The sequence below is a fragment of the Mustelus asterias genome, unplaced genomic scaffold, assembly GCF_964213995.1.
Source record: "Mustelus asterias unplaced genomic scaffold, sMusAst1.hap1.1 HAP1_SCAFFOLD_458, whole genome shotgun sequence".
NCBI classification, from domain to species: domain Eukaryota; kingdom Metazoa; phylum Chordata; class Chondrichthyes; order Carcharhiniformes; family Triakidae; genus Mustelus; species Mustelus asterias.
Window position 1 is genome coordinate 263,452 of NW_027590411.1, and position 17,751 is coordinate 281,202.

At 46.8% G+C, this 17,751-nt stretch overlaps 1 protein-coding gene across 1 annotated transcript in view; it reads left to right on the forward strand.

Moving 5' to 3' along the window:
• Window positions 1–17,751, forward strand: part of fbxo41 (F-box protein 41) — a 280,638-nt gene that overhangs the window by 254,448 nt on the left and 8,439 nt on the right. Inside the window, exons 10-11 of the mRNA XM_078204808.1 lie at window positions 970–1,128; window positions 12,964–13,079. Coding sequence (XP_078060934.1) covers window positions 970–1,128; window positions 12,964–13,079 — 275 coding nt within the window. The remainder of the gene's footprint in view (window positions 1–969; window positions 1,129–12,963; window positions 13,080–17,751) is intronic.

The window sequence follows — 17,751 nt, forward strand, 5'->3', positions numbered from 1 at the left end:
ACTAAATCCATGCTGACTTGTCTTAATCCGACCCTGCACTTCCAAGAATTTAGAAATCTCATCCTTAACGATGGATTCTAGAATTTTGCCAACAACTGAGGTTAGGCTAATTGGCCTATAATTTTCCATCTTTTTTCTTGTTCCCTTCTTGAACAGTGGGGTTACAACAGCGATTTTCCAATCCTCTGGGACTTTCCCTGACTCCAGTGACTTTTGAAAGATCATAACTAACGCCTCCACTATTTCTTCAGCTATCTCCTTTAGAACTCTAGGATGTAGCCCATCTGGGCCCGGAGATTTATCAATTTTCAGACCTTTTAGTTTCTCTAGCACTTTCTCCTTTGTGATGGCAACCATATTCAACTCTGCCCCCTGACTTTCCTGAATTGTTGGGATATTACTCATGTCTTCTACTGTGAAGACTGACGCAAAGTACTTATTAAGTTCCTCAGCTATTTCCTTGTCTCCCATCACTAGATTACCAGCGTCATTTTGGAGCGGCCCAATGTCTACTTTTGCCTCCCGTTTGTTTTTAATGTATTTAAAGAAACTTTTACTATCAATCCTAATGTTACTGGCTAGCCTACCTTCATATTTGATCCTCTCCTTCCTTATTTCTCTCTTTGTTATCCTCTGTTTGTTTTTATAGCCTTCCCAATCTTCTGACTTCCCACTACTCTTTGCCACATTATAGGCTCTCTCTTTTGCCTTGATGCATTCCCTGACTTCCTTTGTCAGCCATGGCTGCCTAATCCCCCCTCTGATAACCTTTCTTTTGTTTGGGATGAACCTCTGCACTGTGTCCTCAATTACTCCCAGAAACTCCTGCCATATGCATGCAAATTTTGCACTAGTTATGTTTAGTACCACTTTAATCATTCCATGATTTCTACATTGTTCTGCAGATAAACAGTTAAATGTTATTCTGAGGTTATATGTTATTTACACTGCATAAAATGTATTCTTCAGCTCGAAACTGCATCCGATTGCAAGTTCTGGAACTTGATCATGTGACTGAAATAAGCCAGGAAGTAGCAGCAGAAGTTTGTCGGGAAGGATTAAAGGGATTAGAAATGCTTGTCCTGACATCAACTCCGGTCACCCCAAAAGCTCTACTCCACTTTAACAGTAAGTATAATTTGTTCTTTCAATAATTCTACAGGTTTATAGAATCATAGAATCCTTGCAGTGCAGAAGGAGGCAATTCGGTCCATCAAGCCGGCACCAACAACAATCCCACCCAGGCCCTATCCCCATATCCCTTCCTATTTACCCTGCTAGTCCCCCTGACACTAAGGAACAATTTAGCACGGCCAATCTACCTAACCTTCACATCTTTGGCGTGTGGGAGGAAACCGGAACACCCGGAGGAAACCCATGCAAATACGGGGAGAACGTGCAAACTGCACACAAAACAAAATAATTATGTTAGTGGTCGAGAGATAGGCAATTAGAAATTTGATAACTTGCAACAGGTACAGGTACAGAATTCCCTAAAAGTGACGTCACAGGTGGATAGGGTCGTAAAGAGTGCCTTTGGTACATTGGCCTTTATAAATCGGAGTATCGAGTATAAAAGTTGGAGTGTTATGGTAAGGTTATATAAGGCATTGGTGAGGCCGAATTTGGAGTATTATGTACAGTTTTGGTCACCTAGTTACAGGAAGGATGTAAATAAGATTGAAAGAGTGCAGAGAAGGTTCACAAGGATGTTGCCGGGACTTGAGAAGCTGAGTTACAGAGAGAGATTGAATAGGTTGGGACTTTATTCCCTGGAGCGTAGAAGATTGAGGGGAGATTTGATAGAGGTGTATAAGATTTTGATGGGTATAGATAGAGTGAATGCAAGCAGGCTTTTTCCGCTGAGGCTAGGGGAGAAAAAAACCAGAGGGCATGGGTTAAGGGTGAAAGGAGAAAAGTTTAAAGGGAATATTAGCGGGGGCTTCTTCACGCAGAGAGTGGTGGGAGTGTGGAATGAGCTGCCGGATAAAGTGGTAAATGCGGGGTCACTTTTAACATTTAAGAAAAACTTGGACGGGTTCATGGAGGAGAGGGGTGTGGAGGGATATGGTCCAAGTGCAGGTCAGTGGGACTAGGCATAAAATGGTTCGGCACAGACAAGAAGGGCCAAAAGGCCTGTTTATGAGCTGTAATTTTCTATGGTTCTATGGTTCTAACAGCATATTATGGACATACAAATTGGGAGCAGGAGCTGGCCATTTGGCCCTTCGAGTCTGCTTCACCATTCAATAAAATCATGGCTGTTCTGATTGTGGCCTCAATTTCCCGTTCTGCCCGATACCCCTGACATCCTTTGATTCCCTCGTTGGTCAAGAATCTCTTTTTACATAATCTCACTCAATTTGAATAATTATGGCTGATAAAATGTGAAAATAGGCAAACCAGGTTTGTGTCTTTTCACTTCAATGCACCATCAAAGAAATATCAATTATATTCACAAATATCTTGGGGTCCATATCCACAGATCTCTAAAGGTTGCCACTCAAGTGGATAGAGCTGTGAAGAAGGCCTATAGTGTGTTAGCTTTTATTAACAGGGGGTTGGAGTTTAAGAGCCGCGGGATTATGCTGCAACTGTACAGGACCTTGGTGAGACCACATTTGGAATATTGTGTGCAGTTCTGGTCACCTCACTATAAGAAGGATGTGGAAGCGCTGGAAAGAGTGCAGAGGAGATTTACCAGGATGCTGCCTGGTTTGGAGGGTAGGTCTTATGAGGAAAGGTTGAGGGAGCTAGGGCTGTTCTCTTTGGAGCGGAGGAGGCTGAGGGGAGACTTAATAGAGGTTTATAAAATGATGAAGGGGATAGATAGAGTGAACGTTCAAAGACTATTTCCTCGGGTGGATGGAGCTATTACAAGGGGGCATAACTATAGGGTTCATGGTGTGAGATATTGGAAGGACATCAGAGGTTGGTTCTTTACGCAGAGAGTGGTTGGGGTGTGGAATGGACTGCCTGCAGTGATAGTGGAGTCAGACACTTTAGGAACATTTAAGCGATTATTGGATAGGCACATGGAGCACACCAGGATGATAGGGAGTGGGATAGCTTGATCTTGGTTTCAGATGAAGCTCGGCACAACATCATGGGCCGAAGGGCCTGTTCTGTGCTGTACTGTTCTATGTTCTATGTTCTATCTATGTTCTATAACAGTACAGGAACAGGCCCTTCGGCCCTCCAGGCATGTGCCAATCATGATGCCCTAACTAAACTAAAAAAGAACCTTCTGCCCTTACTCGGCCCGTATCCCTTTATTTCCTCCCTATTCACTCTTGGATAGTGTTGCCTCCCTGGTGCCATGGTCCTGGATGTCCTGGGTACAGAAATGGGAGGGAAATCAGACAGACAGGGGCGGCACGATAGCACAGTGGTTAGCACTGCTGCTTCACAGCTCCAGGGACCTGGGTTTGATTCCTGGCTTGGGTCACTGTCTGTGTGGAGTTTGCACATTCTCCTCGTGTCTGCGTGGGTTTCCTCCGGGTGCTCCGGTTTCCTCCCACAGTCCAAAGATGTGCAGGTTAGGTTGATTGGCCAAGTTAAAAATTGCGCCTTAGAGTCCTGAGATGCGTAGGTTAGAGGGATTAGAAACATAGAAAAACTACAGCACAATACAGGCCCTCACGATGCTCCACTTCTCCAGCTTCCACCCTAAACACGTAAAAGAAGCCATCCCCTACGGACAAGCCCTCCGTATACACAGGATCTGCTCGGATGAGGAGGATCACAACAGACACCTCCAGATGCTGAAAGATGCCCTCATAAGAACAGAATATGGCGCTTGACTCATCGATCGACAGTTCCGACGCACCACAGCGAAAAACCGCACCGACCTCCTCAGAAGACAAACACGGGACACGGTGGACAGAGTACCCTTCGTCATCCAGTACTTCCCCGGAGCGGAGAAGCTACGGCATCTCCTCCGGAGCCTTCAACATGTCATCGATGAAGACGAACACACACCTCCACTTCTTGCCTTCAAATAACCGCACAACCTCAAACAGACCATTGTCCGCAGCAAACTACCCAGCCTTCAGGAGAACAGTGACCACGACAGCACACAACCCTGCCACAGCAACCTCTGCAAGGCGTGCCGGATCATCGACACGGATGCCATCATCTCACGTGAGAACACCATCTACCAGGTACACGGTACCTACTCTTGCAACTCGGCCAACGTTGTCTACCTGATACGCTGCAGGAAAGGATGTCCCGAGGCATGGTACATTGGGGAAACCATGCAGACGCTACGACAACGGATGAATGAACACCGCTCGACAATCACCAGGCAGGACTGTTCTCTTCCTGTGGGGGAGTATTTCAGCGGTCACGGGCATTCAGCCTCTGATCTTCGGGTAAGCGTTCTCCAAGGCGGCCTTCACGACACACGACAGCGCAGAGTCGCTGAGCAGAAACTGACAGCCAAGTTCCGCACACATGAGGACGGCCTAAACCGGGATGTTGGATTTATGTCACACTATCAGTAACCCCTGCAGCTTGCCTCCTGGACTTGCATAATCTCACTGGCTGTCCTGTCTGGAGACAATACACATTTCTTTAACCTGTGCTTAATGCTCCCTCCACTCACATTGTCTGTATCTTTAAGACCTGGTTGGCTGTAGAGATTCGCATTCTAATCAGTATTCTGTAACTTGATTTTGTGTCTCTGTGCCCTGTTTGAGAGCACATTTCCACTCCATCTGACGAAGGAGCAGCGCTCCAAAAGCTAATGGTATTTGCTACCAAATAAACCTGTTGGACTTTAACCTGGTGTTGTTAAAACTCTTACTGTGTTTACCCCAGTCCAACGCCGGCATCTCCACATCATGACTTCGATCAGATAGCCAGTTACCTATCCAATTGGCCAACTTTCCCTCTATCCCACACCTCCTTACTTTCAGCATAAGCCGACCATGGGGGACCTTATCAAACACCTTACTAAAATCCATGTATATGACATCAACTGCCCTACCTTCATCAACACACTTAGTTACCTCCTCAAAAAATTCTATCAAATTTGTGAGGCACGACTTGCCCTTCATGAATCCGTGCTGACTATCCCAGATTAATCCGCATCTTTCTAAATGGTTGTAAATCCCATCCCTAAGGACCTTTTCCATCAATTTACCAACCACCGAAGTAAGACTAACCGGCCTATAATTACCAGGGTCATTTCTATTCCCTTTCTTAAACAGACAAACAACATTCGCCACTCTCCAGTCCTCTGGCACCATCCCTGTGGACAGTGAGGAGCCAAAGATCAAAGCCAAAGGCTCTGCAATTTCATCCCTTGCCTCCCAAAGAATCCTAGGATATATTTCATCAGGCCCAGGGGACTTATCGACCTTCAGTTTATTCAAAACTGCTACTACATCCTCCCTCCGAACATCTACTTCCTCCAGCCTATTAGCCTGTAACACCTTCTCTTCCTCAAAAACATGGTCCCTCTCCTTGGTGAACACTGAAGAAAAGTATTCATTCATCACCTCTCCTATCTCTACTGACTCCATGCACAAGCTCCCACTACTGTCCTTGACCGGCCCTAACCTCACCCTGGTCATTCTTTTATTCCTCACATAAGAGTAAAAAGCCTTGGGGTTTTCCTTGATCCGACCCGCCAAGGACTTCTCATGCCCCCTCCTAGCTCTCCTAAGCCCCTTTTTCAGCTCATTCCTTGCTAACTTGTAACCCTCAATCGAGCCATCTGAACCTTGTTTCCTCATCCCTACATAAGCTTACATCCCTACATACAGATTCTGGAAAGGTGTGAAAAAAGCAGGGTAGTTGTAATGCGTGATTTTAACTTCCCCCGGACAAATGTGAGATCATGCATTTTGGAAGGTCTAATACAGATAGGAAATATACAGTAATTGGCAGAACCCTTAAGAGTATTGATAGGCAAAGGGATCTGGGTGTACAGGTACACAGGTCACTGAAAGTGGCAATGCAGGTGGAGAAGGTAGTCAATAAGGCATACGGCATGCTTGCCTTCATCAGCCGGGGCACTGAGTTTAAAAATTGGCAAGTCATGTTGCAGTTTTATAGAACCTTAGTTAGGCCGCACTTGGAATATAGTGTTCAATTCTGGTTGCCACACTGCCAGAAGGATGTTGAAGCTTTGGAGAGGGTACAAAAAAGATTTACCAGGATATTGCCTGGTATGGAGGGCATTAGCTATGAGGAGAGGTTGGAGAAACTTGGTTTGTTCTCACTGGAACGACGGAGGTTGAGGGGCGACCTGACAGAAGTCTACAAGATTATGAGGGGCATAGACAGAGTGGATAGTCAGAAGCTTTTTCCCAGGGTGGAAGAGTCAATTACTAGGGGACACAGGTTTAAAGTGCAAGGGGCCAGGTTTAAAGGAGATGTACGAGGCAGATTTTTTCCACAGAGGGTGGTGGGTGCCTGGAACCCGTTGCCGGGGGAGGTAGTAGAAGCGGATACGGTAATGGCTTTTAAGGGGCGTCTTGACAAATAAATGAATAGGATGGGAATAGAGGGATATGGTCCCCGGAAGAGTCGGGGGTTTTAGTTCAGTTGGGTAGCATGGTCGGTGCAGGCTTGAGGGCCGAAGGGCCTGTTCCTGTGCTGTAATTTTCTTTGTTCTTTCTTTGTTCATATTGACTGGGACTCCCTTACAGCCAGGTGCTTGGATAGAGAGCAATTTGTTAGATGTGTCCAGGATGGCGTTTTGATACAAAATGTTGACAATCCAACCAGGGAGGGAGCCATACTAAACTTGGTATTGGGGAATGAGCCGGGCCAGGTGATCGATGTTTCAGTGGGGGAACATTTTGGGCTTAGCGACCATAATTCCATAAGATTTTGGGTAGTCATGGATACGAACAAGAGTGGCCCTCGGGTGAGGGTGCTTAATTGGGCGAGGGCCAATTATATCCAAATTAGACAGGAACTGGGAAATGTGGATTGGGAGTGGCTATTTGAGGGCAAATCTACATCTGGCATGCGGTTGGCTTTTAAAGGCCAGTGGATTGAATGCAGGGCAGGCATAGAATATAGAACATCAAAAAACTACAGCACAAAACAGGCCCTTCGGCCCCACAAGTTGTGCCGAACATATCCCTACCTTTCAGGCCTACTTATAACCCTCCATCCTATTAAGTCCCATGTACTCATCCAGGAGTGTCTTAAAAGACCCTATTGAGTTTGCCTCCACCACGCTGACGGCAGCCGATTCCACTCGCCCACCACCCTCTGTGTGAAAAACTTCCCCCTAACATTTCCCCTGTACCTACCCCCCTTAAACCTGTGTCCTCTCGTAGCAGACATTTCCCTGGGAAAAAGCCTCTGAGAGTCCATCCGATCGTGCCTCTCAACATCTTATATACCTCTATTAGGTCTCCTCTCATCCTACGTCTCTCCAAGGAGAAAAGACCGAGCTCCCTCAACCTATCCTCATAAGGCATGCCACTCAATCCAGGCAACATCCTTGTAAATCTCCTCTGCACCCTTTCAATCTTTTCCACATCCTTCCTGTAATGAGGCGACGAGAACTGAGCACAGTGCTCCAAGTGGGGTCTGACGAGGGTCTTATGTAGCTGCATCATTATCCCCAGACTCCTAAACTCAATCCCTCGATTGATCAAGGCCAGGACACCATACGCCTTCTTAACCACCTCCTCCACCTGCGGGGCCGATTTTAGAGTCCTATGGACCCGGACCCCAAGGTCCTTCTGATCCTCTGCAGTACTAAGAGTCTTTCCCTTTATATTGTACTCCTTCATCCCATTTGACCTGCCAAAATGGACCACTACATGCGGGCATGTCCCCGCAAAAATGAAGGATAGAAATGCAGGATTCATGAACCATGGATGACAGGGGAAATTATAAGCTTAGTCAAAAGGAAAAAGGAAGCATACGATCGGTCTCGGCAACTAAAAACTGATGAAGTTCTTGAGGAGTATCGTGAAAGTAGGAAGGAACTTAGAAGTGGAATTAGGAGGGCTAAAAGGGGCCATGAAAAGTCTTTAGCAAACAGGGTCAAGGAGAATCCTAAGGCTTTTTATGCATATATTAGAAGCAAGAGCGTAGCAAGAGAAAGAGTAGGCCCACTCAAGGACAATGGAGGGAAGCTATGCATGGAACCTCAGGAAGTGGGTGAAATCCTTGATAAAGAACAAAGAACAGTACAGCACAGGAAACAGGCCCTTCGGCCCTCCAAGCTTGTGCCGCTCCTTGGTCCAACTAGACCAATCGTTTGTATCCCTCCATTCCCAGGCTGCTCATGTGACTATCCAGGTAAGTCTTAAATGATGTCAGCGTGCCTGCCTCCACCACCCTACTTGGCAGCGCATTCCAGGCCCCCACCACCCTCTGTGTAAAAAACGTCCCTCTGATGTCTGAGTTATACTTCACCCCTCTCAGCTTGAGCCCGTGACCCCTCGTGATCGTCACCTCCGACCTGGGAAAAAGCTTCCCACTGTTCACCCTATCTATACCCTTCATAATCTTGTATACCTCTATTAGATCTCCCCTCATTCTCCGTCTCTCCAAGGAGAACAACCCCAGTCTACCCAATCTCTCCTCATAGCTAAGACCCTCCATACCTGGCAACATCCTGGTAAACCTTCTCTGCACTCTCTCCAATGCCTCCACGTCCTTCTGGTAGTGCGGCGACCAGAACTGGACGCAGTACTCCAAATGTGGCCTAACCAGCGTTCTATACAGCTGCATCATCAGACTCCAGCTTTTATACTCTATACCCCGTCCTATAAAGGCAAGCATACCATATGCCTTCTTCACCACCTTCTCCACCTGTGTTGCCACCTTCAAGGATTTGTGGACTTGCACACCTAGGTCCCTCTGTGTTTCTATACTCCTGATGACTCTGCCATTTATTGTATAACTCCTCCCTACATTATTTCTTCCAAAATGCATCACTTCGCATTTATCCGGATTAAATTCCATCTGCCACCTCTCCGCCCAATTTTCCAGCCTATCTATATCCTGCTGTATTGCCCGACAATGCTCTTCGCTATCCGCAATTCCAGCCATCTTCGTGTCATCCGCAAACTTGCTGATTACACCAGTTACACCTTCTTCCAAATCATTTATATATATCACAAATAGCAGAGGTCCCAGTACAGAGCCCTGCGGAACACCACTGGTCACAGACCTCCAGCCGGAAAAAGACCCTTCGACCACTACCCTCTGTCTCCTATGGCCAAGCCAGTTCTCCACCCATCTAGCCACTTCTCCTTGTATCCCATGAGCCTTAACCTTCTTAACCAACCTGCCATGTGGGACTTTGTCAAATGCCTTACTGAAATCCATATAGACGACATCCACGGCCCTTCCTTCATCAACCGTTTTTGTCACTTCCTCAAAAAACTCCACCAAATTTGTAAGGCACGACCTCCCTCTTACAAAACCATGCTGTCTGTCACTAATGAGATTGTTCCGTTCTAAATGCAAATACATCCTGTCTCTAAGAATCCTCTCCAACAACTTCCCTACCATGGACGTCAAGCTCACCGGCCTATAATTTCCTGGGTTATCCCTGCTACCCTTCTTAAACAACGGGACCACATTCGCTATCCTCCAATCCTCAGGGACCTCACCCGTGTCCAAAGAAGCGACAAAGATTTCCATCAGAGGCCCAGCAATTTCACCTCTCGTCTCCCTGAGCAGTCGAGGATAGATGCCATCAGGCCCTGGGGCTTTGTCAGTTTTAATGTTCCCTAAAAAACCTAACACTTCCTCTCTTGTAATGGAGATTTTCTCTAACGGGTCAACACCTCCCTCCGAGACACTCCCGGTTAACACGCCCCTCTCCTTCGTGAATACCGATGCAAAGTATTCATTTAGGATCTCCCCTATTCCCTTGGGTTCTAAGCATAATTCCCCTCCTTTGTCCCTGAGAGGTCCGATTTTCTCCCTGACAACTCTTTTGTTCCTAACGTATGAATAGAATGCCTTAGGATTCTCCTTAATCCTGCCTGCCAAGAACATCTCGTGACCTCTTTTTGCCCTTCTAACTCCCCGTTTGAGATCTTTCCTACTCTCTCTCTATTCCTCCAGAGCTCCATCTGTTTTCAGTTGCCTGGACTTAACGTACGCCTCCCTTTTCATTTTAATCAGATCCTCAATTTCCCTGGTTATCCACGGCTCTCGAATCCTACCTTTCCTATCTTTCCTTTTTACAGGCACATGCCTATCCTGCAGCCTTATCAATAGTTCCTTAAATGACTCCCACATGCCAGACGCGGACTTACCCTCGAACATCCTCTCCCAATCAACATCCACCAATTCTTGCCTAATCCGGCTATAGTCAGCCTTCCCCCAATTTAGCACCCTGCCCGTAGGACAGCACTCATCCTTGTCCATTACTATCCTAAAGTTAACAGAGTTGTGGTCACTATTTGCCACATGTCTCCCTACCGAAACTTTGACGACCTGACCGGGCTCATTTCCCAGAGCTAGGTCCAGTATAGCCCCCTCTCTAGTCGGGCTATCTACATACTGTTCCAAAGAACCTTCCAGTACGCATTTTACAAATTCCTCCCTGTCCGGTCCCCCAGCTCTAAGCACTTTCCAGTCTGTGCCAGGGAAATTAAAGTCCCCCACTACAACAACCCTATGTTTTCTGCACCTATCCAGAATCTCCTGACATATCCTTTCCTCCACTTCCCGTGATGAGTACTTTGTATTGGTATTCACCAAGGAGGCAATGTTTTCACAGAGGGTGGTGAATGTCTGGAACAAGCTGCCAGAGGTAGTAGTAGAGGCAGGTACAATTTTGTCTTTTAAAAAACATTTAGATAGTTACACGGGAAAGATGGGTACAGAGGGATATGGGCCAAACGTGGGCAATTGGGACTAGCTTAGTGGTTAAAGAAAAGGGGGTGGCATGGACAAGTTGGGCCAAGGGACTGTTTCCATGCTGTAAGCCTCCATGACTCTCTGACCCTCATTATTTTATAGACCTCCATCAGATCACCCCGAAGTCTCCGACGCTCGAGGGGAAAAAGTCCCAGTCTATCCAGCCTCTCCTAATAACTCAAACCATCAAGTCTCGGTATTGTCCTAATAAATCTTTTCTGCACCCTTTCAAGAGCAAAGAACAGTATAGCACAGGAACAGGCCCTTTGGCCCTCCAAGCCTGCGCCGATCATGATGCCTGCCTAAACTAAAACCATATGCACTCACGGAGTCCGTATCCTTCCATTCCCGTCGTATTCATGTCATCGTTCAGGGTTCATGGTGGGAGATATAGGAAGGATATCAGAGGTAGGTTCTTCACGCAGAGAGTGGTTGGGGTGTGGAATGGACTGCCTGCAGTGATAGTGGAGTCAGACACTTTAGGAACATTTAAGCGGTTATTGGATAGGCACATGGAGCACACCAGGATGGTAGGGAGTGGGATAGCTTGATCTTGGTTTCAGATGAAGGTCGGCACAACATCGTGGGCCGAAGGGCCTGTTCTGTGCTGTAATGTTCTATGTTCTATGTTCTATCGTCTAGTTGCCCCTTAAATGCTGCTATCGTACCTGCTCCCACCACCTCCCCGGGCAGCGCGTTCCAGACATTCACCACCCTCTGTGTAAAAAAACTTACCTCACACATCTCCTCTTAACCTATCCCCACACACCTTAAACCTATGTCCCCTAGTGCTTGACTTTTCTAACCTCGGAAAGAGCATCTGACTATCCACTCTGGCCATGCCACTGATAATCTTGTAAACCTCTATCAGTTTGCCCCTCAACCTCCGTCGTTCCAGTGAGAGCAAACCGAGTTTATCCAACCTCTCCTCATAGCTAATACCCTCCAGACCAGGCAACATCCTGGTAAACCTCTTCTGTACCCTCTCCAAAGCATCTACATTCTTCTGGTAGTGTGGTTACCAGAATTGGACACTATACTCTAAATGAGGCCTAACTAAGGTTCTATAAAGCTGCAACATGACCTGTCAATTTTTATACTCAATGCCCCGACTGATGAAGGCAAGGATGCCGTATGCCTTCTTGACTACTTTATCCACCTGCGTTGCCATTTTCAGTGATCGGTGGACTTGTACGCCCAGATCCATCTGCCTTCAATACTCCTAAGGGTTCTACCATTCACTCTGCCTGCGATTGGTGGGAGAAGGCGGGGGGCCCACGGCCACTCTGCCAGCGATCAGTGGGGGGAAGGGAGGGGGCCCGCTGCCACTCTGCCTGAGGTCGGTTGGGCATGATCAGTTTGGGTGGTGGAGGGTTGAGGGGAAAAGGGGGTCAGTAATGTTGTGGGGTGGGGCAATGCCTCTGGGGGCCAGGGCGAGGCATTATCCAGCCCAGGAGGGATGTGACAGGGGAGCAGCATTCTTTTATTTTTTTTCTGTGCATGCTCAATTGGAGGCTCCAATCGGAGCTGCAGGGTTTTGGGTACGTTAAGCCCCGCCCACAGGCTTCTGCAGTGAGATTCGGAATCACTGATATTTTTGCAGGCAGACTGCGTATTGTGGGTGCAGGAGAACGGATGCAGAAAACGGATCTGAAACACTCCCAGTTTCAAGTCCGCCCAGCACTTAGAATAAAAATGGTAAAATAGCGGTCACTGTCTACACTTCCCGCTGCCTTGGCAAAGCAGCCAGCATAATTAATGACCCCACGCATCCCGGACATTCTCTCCTCCACCTTTGCAATTCCTAAATACAAAACACACTCTGACTTGCTTCTGTTACAGCAGTATGATGTGTCCCTATTTCACCAATATTTTGTTTCCCTCCCCCTGCCAGACTAGTCTAAACTCCTCCCAAAAGCACTAGCAAACCTACCCGCAGGGATGGTGTATGCACCATGGCAATGTCTCTGCCAATCAGTGCTCTCTTCTTCTCTTGCCTGATGTGTGCAAGAAGCTTTAATGAAAATGTCTTTTTTCAGCAATACCCAAGTTCTGTGCCGTCAAATGACTGTTTGTCTAACTAAATGTTCTTCCTTTCCCAAGGTGTCTGTCGCAGTTTGAAATCGATTGTGGTGCACATTGGTATCGTCGATTACTTTGAGGATCCTGAGAGCCCAGAAGCTCGAAAGTTGTTTGAGGAAATGGTCACCAAACTTCAGGTAAATTCCTTGTCCTGGATTCGGGAATAATCAGGACTCCCACCAGATAATCAATATTCACTCCCACCAGATCCAATTAATATTCACTCCCACCAGATCCAATCAATATTCACTCCCACCAGATCCAATTAATATTCACTCCCACCAGATCCAATCAATATTCACTCCCACCAGATCCAATTAATATTCACTCCCACCAGATCCAATCAATATTCACTCCCACCAGATCCAATTAATGTTCACTCCCACCAGATCCAATCAATATTCACTCACACCAGATCCAATTAATATTTAAGGTTTTACGATTTTAAGACTTATCATTTTTGTATTTAGGAATTGCAAAGTAATTTTTTTTTATTCATTCATGAATGAATAAAACGCTGGCCAGCCAGCGTTTATTGCCCATCCCTAGTTGCCTTGAGAAGGTGGTGGTGAGCTGCCTTCGTGAATCGCTGCAGTCCATGTGCTGTGGATTGACTCACAATGCCGTCAGGGAGGGAATTCCAGGATTTGACCCAGCGACTGCAGAGGAATGGCGGGAAACTGCCATCTGAAATGCGGGGGATCACTAGAGGAGGCCAAGGTGGATTATCCACTTGGCACTTCTGGCTGAAGATTGCTATGAATGCTTCAGTCTTATCTTTTGCATTGATACATAGAAACATAGAAACTAGAAGCAGGACTAGGCCCTTTGGACCTTTGAGTCTGCTCCGCCATTCACTTTGATCATGGCTGATCATCAAATTCAATGTCCTGATCCTCCCTTCCTCTCATATCCCAATATATATCCTGATAGATAGATAAATATTGTCTAATTTCTTCTTGAAATCAAACAATATTTTGGCCTCAACTACATTCTGTGGTAATGAATTGCACACATTCGCCACCCTCTGGGTGAAGAAATTTCTCCTCACCTCAGTTCTAAAACGTTTACCCCTTATCCTCAAATTATGACCCCTAGTTCTGGACTCCCACCATTGGGAACATTCTTTCTGAATCTATCCTGTCTAACCCTGTTAGAATTTTATAAGTTTCTATGAGATCCCCTCTCACTCTTCTAAACTCCAGTGAATATAAGAACATAAGAAATAGGAGCAGGAGTAGGCCATCTAGCCCCTCGAGCCTGCCCCGCCATTCAATAAGATCATGGCTGATCTGACGTGGATCAGTACCACTTACCCGCCTGATCCCCATAACCCTTAATTCCCTTACCGATCAGGAATCCATCCATCCGCGCTTTAAACATATTCAGCGAGGTAGCCTCCACCACCTCAGTGGGCAGAGAATTCCAGAGATTCACCACCCTCTGGGAGAAGAAGTTCCTCCTCAACTCTGTCTTAAACCGACCCCCCTTTATTTTGAGGCTGTGTCCTCTAGTTTTAACTTCCTTATGATATAGAAACATAGAAACGTAGAAAAACTACTGCACAAAACAGGCCCTTCGGCCCCACACGTTGTGCCGAACATATCCTTACCTTTTAGGCCTACCTATAACCCTCCATCCTATGTCCCATGTCCCATGTACTCATCCAGGAGTCTCTTAAAAGACCCTATTGAGTTTGCCTCCACCACCACTGACGGCAGCCGATTCCACTCGCCCACCACCCTCTGTGAAAAACTTCCCCCTAACATTTCCCCTGCACCTACCCCCCTGCACCTAATCCCCTAGTCGCCACACTCTGGCGCTTGTTCAGGTACACTGAGGGAGAATTTAGCATGGCCAATGCACCTAACCTGCACATCTTTGGACTGTGGGAGGAAACCGGAGCACCCAGAGGAAACCCACGCAGACACAGGGAAAATGTGCAAACTCCAAACAGACAGTGACCCAAGCCGGGAATCGAACCTGGGTCCCTATAGCTGCGCAGCAGCAGTGCTAACCACCATGCCACGGTACTTCCTGTGATAATGAATTCCACGGGCTCACCACTCTTTGGGTGAAGAAATGTCTCCTCACCTTCGTCCTAAATGGTCTACCCTGAATCCTCAGACTGTGACCCCTAGTTCTGGATTTCCCCACCATCGGGAACATCCTCCCTCCATCTATCCTGTTAGAATTTTATAAGTCTCTATGAGATCCCCCCTCATTCGTCTGAACTCCAGGGAAAACAATCCTAACCAAGTCAATCTCTCCTCATTCTTCAGTCCCGCCTTAGAACATAGAACATTATCCGACTATCTGGCTATCCGACAGGAAGCAAAGAGTCGGAATAAATGGGTGTTTTTCCGGTTGGAGGAAGGTAACTAGTGGCGTGCCGCAGGGGTCGGTACTCGGGCCGCAACTATTTACCATTTATATAGATGATCTGGAGGAGGGGACGGAGTGTAGGGTAACGAAGTTTGCAGACGACACAAAGATAAGTGGAAAAGTGAATCGTGTGGAGGACGGAGAAGATCTGCAGAGAGATTTGGACAGGCTGAGTGAGTGGGCGAGGATATGGCAAATGGAGTATAACGTTGATAAATGCGAGGTTATACACTTTGGAGGAAATAATAACAAATGGGATTGCTATCTCAATGGAAACAAATTAAAACATGCTACCGTGCAAAGGGACCTGGGGGTCCTTATGCATGAGACGCAAAAGCCCAGTCTGCAGGTACAACAGGTGATCAAGAAGGCAAATGGGATGTTGGCCTATATCGCGAGGGGGATAGAATATAAAAGCAGGGATGTCTTGATGCACCTGTACAGGGCATTGGTGAGGCCGCAGCTGGAATACTGTGTGCAGTATTGGTCCCCTTATATGAGGAAGGATATATTGGCATTGGAGGGAGTGCAGAGAAGGTTCACCAGGTTGATACCGGAGATGAGGGGTTTGGATTATGAGGAGAGGCTGAGGAGATTGGGTTTGTACTCGTTGGAGTTTAGAAGGATGAGGGGGGATCTTATGGAGACTTATAAGATAATGCGGGGGCTGGATAGGGTGGAGGCGGAGAGATTCTTTCCACTTAGTAAGGAAGTTAAAACTAGAGGACACAGCCTCAAAATAAAGGGGGGTCGGTTTAAGACAGAGTTGAGGAGGAACTTCTTCTCCCAGAGGGTGGTGAATCTCTGGAATTCTCTGCCCACTGAGGTGGTGGAGGCTACCTCGCTGAATATGTTTAAAGCGCGGATGGATGGATTCCTGATCGGTAAGGGAATTAAGGGTTATGGGGATCAGGCGGGTAAGTGGTACTGATCCACGTCAGATCAGCCATGATCTTATTGAATGGCGGGGCAGGCTCGAGGGGCTAGATGGCCTACTCCTGCTCCTATTTCTTATGTTCTTATGTTCTTATTACAGCGCAGTACAGGCCCTTCGGCCCTCGATGTTGCGCCGACCAGTGAAACCAATCTAAAGCCCATCTAACCTACACTATTCTAATATCATCCATATGTTTATCCAATAACCATTTGAATGCTCTTAATGTTGACGAGTCCACTACTGCTGCAGGCAGGGCATTCTGAGTAAAGAACCTACCTCTAACATCTGTCCTATATCTATCACCCCTCAATTTAAAGCTATGTCCCCTCGTGCTTGCCATCACCATCCGAGGAAAAAGCTCTCACTATCCACCCTATCTAATCCTCTGATCATCTTGTATGCCTTCCTATAATGCGGCGACCAGAACTGTACGCAATACTCCAAGTGCGGCCGCACCAGAGTTTTGTACAGTTGCAACATGACCTCCTGGCTCCGAAACTCAATCCCTCTACCAATAAAAGCTAAGACACCGTACGCCTTCTTAACAACCCTATCAACCTGGGTGCCAACTTTCAGGGATCTATGCACATGGACACCCAGATCCCTCTGTTCATCCACACTACCAAGTATCTTACCATTAGCCCAGTACTCTGTATTCCTGTTACTCCTTCCAAAGTGAATCACCTCACACTTTTCCGCATTAAACTCCATTTGCCACCTCTCAGCCCAGCTCTGCAGCTTATCTATGTCCCTCTGTAACCTGCCACTTCCCTCCGCACTGTCTGCAACTCCACCGACTTTAGTGTCATCCGCAAATTTACTAACCCATCCTTCTACGCCCTCATCCAGGTCATTAATAAAAATGACAAACAGCAGTGGCCCCAAAACAGATCCTTGCGGTACACCACTAGTAACTGAACTCCAGGATGAATATTTCCCATCAACCACCACCCTCTGTTTTCTTACAGCGAGCCAATTCCTGATCCAAACCACTAAATCACCCTCAATCCCATGTGTCTGTATTTTCTGCAAAAGCTTAGCATGGGGAACCTTATCAAACGCTTTGCTGAAATCCATATACACCACATCAACCGCTTTACCCTCATCCACCTCTTTGGTCACCTTCTCAAAGAACTCTATAAGGTTTGTGAGGCACGACCTACCCTTCACAAAACCGTGCTGACTATCCCTAATCAAATTATTCCTTTCCTAGTGATTATAAATCCTATCTTTTATAATCCTTTCCAAAACTTTGCCCAGAACAGAAGTAAGGCTCACCGGTCTATAATTACCAGGGTTGTCCCTACTCCCCTTTTTGAACAAGGGGACAACATTTGCTATCCTCCAGTCTTCTGGCACTGTTCCAGTAGACAATGACGACCCAACGATCAAAGCCAAAGGCTCTGCAATCTCCTCTCTAGCCTCCCAGAGAATCCTAGAATAAATCCTATCCGGCCCAAGGGACTTATCTATTTTTACTCTTTCCA